This window comes from Nuphar pumila, chromosome 8 (genome assembly GCF_984573655.1).
Source record: "Nuphar pumila chromosome 8, dmNupPumi1.hap1.1, whole genome shotgun sequence".
Classification (NCBI taxonomy): domain Eukaryota; kingdom Viridiplantae; phylum Streptophyta; class Magnoliopsida; order Nymphaeales; family Nymphaeaceae; genus Nuphar; species Nuphar pumila.
This window is the reverse complement of record NC_143256.1, coordinates 25,285,606-25,293,867: the sequence shown is the minus strand read 5'-3', so window position 1 is coordinate 25,293,867 and position 8,262 is coordinate 25,285,606. Positions and strand designations below refer to the sequence as shown.

Below are 8,262 nucleotides of genomic sequence, written 5' to 3'. Positions count from 1 at the left end.
ACAATGGAACCCCCTTGTTTGTTTAAACCCTTGTTTGGTTTTTTTCTCTCACATGTAACACGATATATGTGATCTACATGGTTTATTTAGTGAGAACCAGCTTTTGGATAGCCTGACATATTTATAGGTTTTCAGGTAATAAAAAAATCAACGACTATGAAGGCATTGATTTTTTTTTTTTACTCGTAAAAATATGTTTTCTTCGTCAAAAAAAAAAACATGATCCAAAAGCCATTTTCCACTATTTTGAATATATTGAATCTATCCATATAAGGTCAGATTGGATCAAAACAACCCGTGCCACATAGATCCAGATGTGTTTGTACATAATGTTGCCATTACCAAATGTAACCTTTTCTCTCTCTTTTATATATATATATATATATATATATATATATATATATATATATATATATGAGAGAGCCCAAAGAAGATCAACATTATCATTCATGAAGATCAACAAAATGTTGAACTCATGAACCAAACAATATAGAAAACAAAACTTAAAATATAGACAAACAAAAGCTAAAGGGAAAAAAAAACTACAGACAGCGACCAACAAACAACAAAGCCAAGCTCAACCTGCTGGATTAGAAGAAACCACTGATGAGTGATTCAGACGGAAGGAGAGGTCTCTAAGATGCATACTTAGAATCGCATATACATCGACCAGGATTTGATGGACAAGATTATTAAGGATGATAAAGAATGGGAGGAGAAAACTATCTGGCTACTTCCTAACTTGAGGACTCTGTTGAGGTTAGAGACGGACCTACACGGGGCCCAGAATTTAAAACTCTCATTGGAGCCTTTAACTGTCCCACACCTACCTCTCTCTCTCTCTCTCTCTCTCTCTCTCTCTAGATGGGCACTCAGGGTCCAGACTACACCAACTATCCTCAGGTATGTCTCTTCATTTTAGGATTTAATTTCTTGGTTTCTTTGTGTTTTTCGATTTCCCATTAAGGATGTTTGCGAACCTCTGAAATGCTCTCTCACCTTGGAAGGAGAAAATTGGCTCCACTATTTTCTCAAGTGAGAAAGCATCTTACAGCTTCTGCAAACAATTGTGAATGATTTTAGACGACACGTTTTAGTATGTTGAAAAAGTCTTTGCTATGAATCATTTCTCCCCACGGTTCCTCCCAAGGAAATGATTGGCAAACTACTTTCCCTGGTGAGAAAGTGGCTCATGAGTGTTGCAAATGGGAAAGGAATGGAGGAGACCGCTGCTTGGAAGTTGGGAAAGCAATTCCGACTGCACCGCCTTCCCTTGTTTGTTTCAGATCAAGAGGAAATCCATTAGGTATTTGCTAATCCCCCATACTTTCGTGAAATTGGTAACCTTACTATGATGGTTTACCATGATGTTTGACGATCATATTTCCATCAAGGATTTCCGTGGTAATTAAACCTCTATGTTGGTGTTAAAACGCCATGAATTTCGAACTCTGCTGAATCCAAACGCTGCCATGGTGTTGGAATGCCCGGATTTGTGGACATCAAAGTATACTGGTTCCAGCATGATAAAGCTCAGCATGGGATTATTACTTAATCAACTGGACCTGGCCCGATTTCTCGAACCAAGAACCAGATCAGAGCTGGCTTAGACTGGGAGTTCTCAACAGCTCCAGCTAGGCTCGACACGAGTCGGTCTGGATCACCATCTTGGTCTGGCTCGGTGGCTATTTTGGAAGTGCACCTTTGACCGAAATTGCCGCTTGGTGCATCTTATTTTTCCATTTTCTGGGTCCAACCAAGTTTTTTCCTATTTGAGATTTCAAGAATTCCAGGGATAATTCTTTACCATTTATGTGGGAATTGGTCTATTGACCATCATATCCACCTCCCCTCATACGTGTTTGGACCCCCACAGAAAAAAAAATTGAGGATTTCCTGGAATTTTTCCATTTCCTACTACATGGGTGCAACAATTTTTTGGATAATTCGGGCAGTATCCCAATACCAGAAAGCATTATTTTTTATGGATTTACCACGGCTAGTAGAAAGAAAACCAAAACACAGCACGTTCTGGCTTTTTGATGGAGTAGAGACATTATGCATGCCCATGAAACAAGACCAAGTTCACGAACTCCAATTGAAAACCATGCATTTCATGAACTCGGTCATATCTCTGTTTGGGTCGAGAAAACACCTGACATGGTCAGCTACTCATCTCCAAACACAATTTTTTGTTACCACTTCACCCTTGAAGCCACAATAAGATAGCATTTAGCACCAGGTCTAGAATGGTCATTCTGCAGGGCGCATCCAAAAATTAACGTGTCTAGAAGGATCCAGCACGACACTGTGACAATATATAGTATGTTTTTTTAACATTTTCAGTCATTTTTTCTTTTAGAAAATGACATTTTCCGCATCATTTGTATAGTTATTGTTTTGTGTTTTCTTATTAATTTGAATTCAATCTTTAGTTTGTATGTACGTGTGTAATATCACATATTATTATACCATGATACTAAATAATGTGCTCTTGTAAATCGAATATTTGTAAAGTACGCCCCTCATGCCTCAGTTTTCATGAAAATCACAATCGCGTGTCTCGTATCGTGTCGGTATTCTATACTTGTAAAATGGTTGTGATGTGATCCAAGGGATACAGTTGGCAACTTACCAAACAGTGAAGCCCACAAATTAATGACAGTTTCCATTCCCTTTAACGGTCAAACTCCGAGGAAAAGAAAATTGCACCATCATGTGCGCATGATAAACCGGGCCAGTTAGCGGTGAGGCCATGTGGTCCCTGGCCTAGGAATCTACGGGGCAGCCGGAGATCCAGCTCTCACTTGCCGGATTCTGACACCTGTCAGATGGTAGACGGCCCATCTCATCTGTCTATATTCACATCAAAGTGACAAACATAGTTAGATTTATGGAAAAATCTGGTGATAATATCGCAAGAAATTGCTTGAAATTTTAAAACAGTAATTTCTCGCGAGATTTTCAAAATATCACGAGATTTTATGAAAAAACATAAATACCGTGATTTAAACTTGATATTTACGTTTTAAACTGCTATTTGTCATGAAAAAAACATGTATTTTTATTTTTAAATATTTTTTATTAATATTTTCTTATAAAAAAATATGTTTTATAAAAAAACATGCAAGGTGCACATCCTTTTTCAGGATAAAGAATTTTACCACTAAAAAAAAGCCTAAATTTTAGGAGATTAAGCCAAAGGATTTGGCTGTCGTTTGGAAGAAGGGGAGGAGAGATTTTAGGCGAGGAGAGATTTTAGGATGAGAATCAGCCAACTCCAACTCCAACTCCTTCAAAATACCTGTTTGAACTCCTCTTTAAAAGTAAAAAGAGGAACTGGATTCACCAGGATTCCGGTGAGTCCAGGGAGGATGCCGACGTTCTCTCTTCTCTCCAGTGAGTCTCAGAGGATACGGTTGGCATTCTTAAAAAAAACACTCATCATCGATTTGTTGTATAATTGAAATGTTACCTGCTTTCTGTGAATAGCTAGCTGCTTTCTGAATTATTTTAGAGAGAGAGAGAGAAGCAGTTCTAGGGTTCTCTGCATACCCAACCAAAGGGAGCCACGTAGTGGTTGCCTCCCTATAAAAAAGGAGAACCCTTTATTAGAGAGAGGGATCTAGTGTATCTGCCCTCCTCTAAAAGGCAGAACACTTATAAAAGTGTTCGGCCAGATCATAGGACCATGCCTCGAGAGGGAAGTCTTGTGTTTTTTGTTTTTTTGAGATCTGATAATGGCGACTTCCTCTCAGGCCAACAGCTTCAATGTTGAAAAGGGGGGTGGGGATGGCAAGGATATTGACAAGTGGCTCCCCATCACCGCGAACCGGAATGCCAAGTGGTGGTACTCCACATTTCACAATGTCACAGCCATGGTTGGTGCTGGGGTGCTCAGTTTGCCTTATGCCATGTCTGAGCTTGGATGGTATGTTCTCTATCTAATTCCCAATCTTTTCATATAGATGCATAATTAAGAATATCTATAACAGATATGGAAATTGGTAACCTTCTTAAGAATAGTTATTATTTGAATTCTGAGATTGATGGTGGTCATGATATCAGTATTGTTTTTTCATGTATTACAGTAAACATTTCGTAACCATATTTTTATTATTTTTTGTTGATAATACGGTTTCCTATTTGCTTTTTTTTAAATAACTGTGGACTTAACAAAACTTGGGAGTTTGCCACCAAACGTTTTTTTTATCAAAAAGACCTATCTCCAATGAGACAAACCGGGTTGTATTTTATTCTTGTTTCCACATGGCGTTCATAAACATATTTTTATAAACAAATCTTTTTATACAGTTTTTTTTTTCTAGATTACTGTACCATCAAATTTATTGTATACCGATTCCTGATTCTAATGTGTTAGAAACAAAACCTTGGAATTCAACCGTTGGTACTCCTATTATGTCTTACTGCCTTTTTGTTTCTTTTTGGGAATATTGATACAACCAACTTCATCTAGGAAGATTTGTTTAGAGAATATAGGAGAAGGCTGGTGATTCCTGCTAGTATTCTTTATTTTTTTTAGTTGAGTATGCAAAGAAAATGGTGAAATTTTTGTTATTGAAACATGACATGGTTTTTTATTTGCAGGGTCTTGGTATTGTGGTTTTAGTCTTATCATGGATCATCACTCTGTATACTCTATGGCAAATGGTTGAGATGCATGAGACGGTGCCTGGAAGAAGGTTTAATAGATACCATGAATTGGGCCAGTATGCTTTTGGAGAGAAGATTGGCTTGTACATCGTCGTCCCACAGCAACTCATCGTTGAGGTCGGCGTCGACATCGTGTACATGGTCACTGGAGGAAAATCATTGCAGAAGTTCCACAACACTGTGTGTCCGGATTGCAAATCTATCAACCTCACATATTTCATCATGATCTTTGCTTCTTGCCACTTCGTCCTGGCCCAATTGCCAGATTTCAATTCAATTTCTGGAGTCTCATTGGCTGCTGCTGTCATGTCTCTAAGGTATACATACATATTTTTAAGTGCTTCTTTCTAATATATGTTCAAATTTAGTCATGCTTGGGCATCAGAGAAAAAATAGGCTAAACTTCATAAGTTTTGAGTGTTTCTTCTTACTAGATTGGGTTCGTTAGTAGCAGAAATATTCTGATTCATGAAGTTGGTTGTGTTTTATTGTACATTGAATGATTGAAGTGTACAAAAGGTCGTACTTCATGCTTTTAGTTGAACATTCATGGCTTTCTGAATATTCTGAAATAATTCTTTTCTTGTTTGCTTCTTTGTCTAGTTACTCAGCAATTGCTTGGGGAGCTTCTGTTCACAAAGGGCAACAACCAGGAATAGAATATGGCCTAAAGGCTTCAACAAAGGCAGGAACAATTTTCAACATATTCAGTGCACTTGGAGATGTTGCTTTTGCATATGCTGGGCATAATGTGGTGTTAGAGATTCAAGCGTCTATCCCTTCAACACCAGAGAAGCCATCTAAGAAGCCCATGTGGAAGGGTGTGATCTTTACTTACATTATAGTTGCACTCTGCTACTTCCCTGTTGCATTGATCGGCTACTGGGCATTTGGGAACTCTGTGAAAGACAACATCTTGATTTCTTTGGAAAAACCACGGTGGTTGATTGCAATGGCTAACATGTTTGTGGTCGTACATGTCATTGGAAGTTATCAGGTGCACATTCTTTTATTTACTCATGAAAATATTACAATAGTAATTGTATTAGTGGGTTTTTTTTGTCATGACATGATTATATAGCCTAAACATATGTTTTGGTATGACTAAATTTGAAAATAGATTTACACAATGCCGGTATTCGATATGATTGAGACAGTACGGGTGAAGAAACTTCACTTCAGGCCTAGCTTTCTCCTTCGATTAGTAGCACGGAGTCTATATGTTGGTAAGTCTTCTTTTCCTGCTAGGGTTGTTTGATCAAAGGGTAATAATTTCTCTATTTCCTCACTTGGTGTTCTTTTCATGTGCAGCATTCACATGCTTTGTTGCTATAACTTTCCCTTTCTTTGGAGGGCTGCTTGGCTTCTTTGGAGGATTCGCGTTTGCTCCGACCACATATTTCGTGAGTACAATAAAATTTTGTTATTGATTTTAATCAATCCATCAAAAGCCTGGTTGTTCTAAGTCATGCTCATTTGCAGCTCCCCTGCATCATGTGGCTGGCCATTTACAAGCCCAAAAGATTCAGCTTATCTTGGATTATAAACTGGGTAAGTTTAGTCTGTTCATTTGAGAATGTGATGACAGGACTCAAATCTAAATTTTGCTGATTTTCATCGTTTGGCATAATAGTATGAGTATGGTGGCTAACTGAATTTTTCTTATTCACTACAGATATGCATTATTTTCGGTGTCTTGCTCATGATCCTATCACCGATTGGTGGCCTAAGAACGATCATCATCGATGCTAAAAACTATAAGTTCTACTCATGGTCGGTCTTATAGTTCATGTTGAATAGGAGTTCAAAAGATGCTATGGTTTTCATACTTCCGAAGATGCCCATTGAAAAAAACAATCAGCAGAACAATGCTTATTGTTTGTCAGAGGTAATTTAGAGTGTGTTTGATCTCAAGCCAATCTCAGCTGGTAGTTGTTGAGAGAAAACAATGCTACCACTAAGTTTCTAGAAAACAGCTCACCCATGTCATCCAATACTGAATTTAATCGTCTCTCTCATTTGTTCTTAAGTAATTAAAGCAGTTTTGCTGTATTCTTTGCTTTCATTTGGAGTGTCACCTTGGTATAGTGAGTAATATAAATCTGCATCTCTCTCTCTCTCTCTCTTTGTGTGTGTGTGTGTGCATACAGAGGTTTTAAAGGGTTTTTCTTAGTGTTTTCCCCATCTGACTGTACGTGCTTGATTATAGGAATCGACTCTTACATCATCCAATTTGTGCACTCCGATCCGATAGGTTTTTATGAGGTTTGAATATCAACGATGTAAAATTCTTATAAATATCATAAATATCCAAGTCACATTTTTTAGTAAAAAAAACACAATCCAAGTATTGTATCCTGGCAAATCCACCACTCCCGCCCTCTGTGGGATCTGATTTGCTGAAATCCAAAAACCCTCTATTCACTCGTGGTAGGCTGTGGTAGGAAAGAAACGAAGCAACTACCCTCTACTCTAGTTTTTGTCTTCTCAAATCATATCCATCTTTTCATTTTGTTTTCCATAGTCAAGCTAGGGGATCTTCCCTCACATGATGAACCAAGAGCCCCAAGTGAGGACAGTGCAACAACACTAACCGGTCCAGCTATCTGTTCTATCTTGAATAACTTCAATAAGATCCATACCTAAGGGGTTGAATGTGATTGGATGGTTAGGTTGCACTTTGTTCTGATTTACTATCCTCACTGTCCATTCACCACCATCCCTTGTGCAAGTGGTGGGCTCCACCATAGAAGCACTTATGACATCATCGCCACGATGGTGGCCATTGATCACTATAATGGATGGCGAGATGCCCAAACACCAATTGCTAGTGATTTGGCAAATGATAAATCACTTGATCTGATTTTGTTTTGGCCATTTCTTTATATTCTCTCTCATTTATTTTTAAATTATTTTTAATTTTTAGTTTTTATTCTCCTTTTCATGCTTTTGCCACTGCCACTAGATCCTATGACCAGGTGATAACTCGTACAACCACCAAACCTAAGGGTGATAGTTGACTTATTATTATTATTTTTTTTAATTGACGTCACTCTTGAGCATGTTCCAGGTTCAACTCTCAGGTGAAGTCCACCTAGGTTAGTAGACTAGATGTTCACTTGCATCGACCAAAGGATGAGAAGAAGGCAGGCCAAGTAGAAAATAACTTCAGCTTAGTTGGTATAGAGACTAATTATTTTAAGGTTGAAAATGCACTTATCAAGGAAAAAATGAAACATAAATGTTTGGTTCAATCCCATGAGATTCACTTCCTTGTACACTTTTTAAAGTGAATCTCATTTGAACAATACCTCAAAAGAAATCAAACATAAAATATTTTGGCACAGAACCCTAAATACAAGCCTCATAAAAAGTAAGTTAGCACAAAACCTAAAAGTGAATCTAATTTGTGCGAGATTCACTTTCTCATAAGATTTGAAATCTCATGAGCTTTTGAAAGTGGATCTCTTTTGAACAGTTTAAAGAACATGTCATGGGATTTGAAATCACATGAGATTAGAAAGCAAAACTCATTTAAATTGTACCCCAAAAGCAACCAAACATACAACTTTTTTGGTATAGAACCTC

The 8,262-nt window shown here is 37.7% G+C and overlaps 1 protein-coding gene across 1 annotated transcript; it reads left to right on the top strand.

Moving 5' to 3' along the window:
- Window positions 1–3,863: 3,863 nt before the first annotated feature.
- On the top strand, window positions 3,864–6,795 carry LOC149829824 (lysine histidine transporter 1-like). Its single transcript, XM_090015641.1, has 7 exons — window positions 3,864–3,935; window positions 4,609–4,991; window positions 5,278–5,671; window positions 5,795–5,900; window positions 5,986–6,077; window positions 6,157–6,225; window positions 6,350–6,795. Exons 1-7 carry the CDS (start codon window positions 3,879–3,881, stop codon window positions 6,458–6,460), a joined length of 1,212 nt encoding a protein of 403 aa, XP_089871767.1. The 5' UTR covers window positions 3,864–3,878; the 3' UTR covers window positions 6,461–6,795.
- Window positions 6,796–8,262: the final 1,467 nt, after the last annotated feature.

Excerpts from the sequence above, each read along its gene's own strand:
- LOC149829824 (XM_090015641.1), top strand. The coding sequence starts at position 3,879 with ATGGTTGGTGCTGGGGTGCTCAGTTTGCCTTATGCCATGTCTGAGCTT. Across the intron at positions 5,672-5,794 it reads ATGTCATTGGAAGTTATCAG|ATTTACACAATGCCGGTATT; the intron begins GTGCACATTCTT and ends ATTTGAAAATAG. Across the intron at positions 6,078-6,156 it reads TTGCTCCGACCACATATTTC|CTCCCCTGCATCATGTGGCT; the intron begins GTGAGTACAATA and ends GCTCATTTGCAG.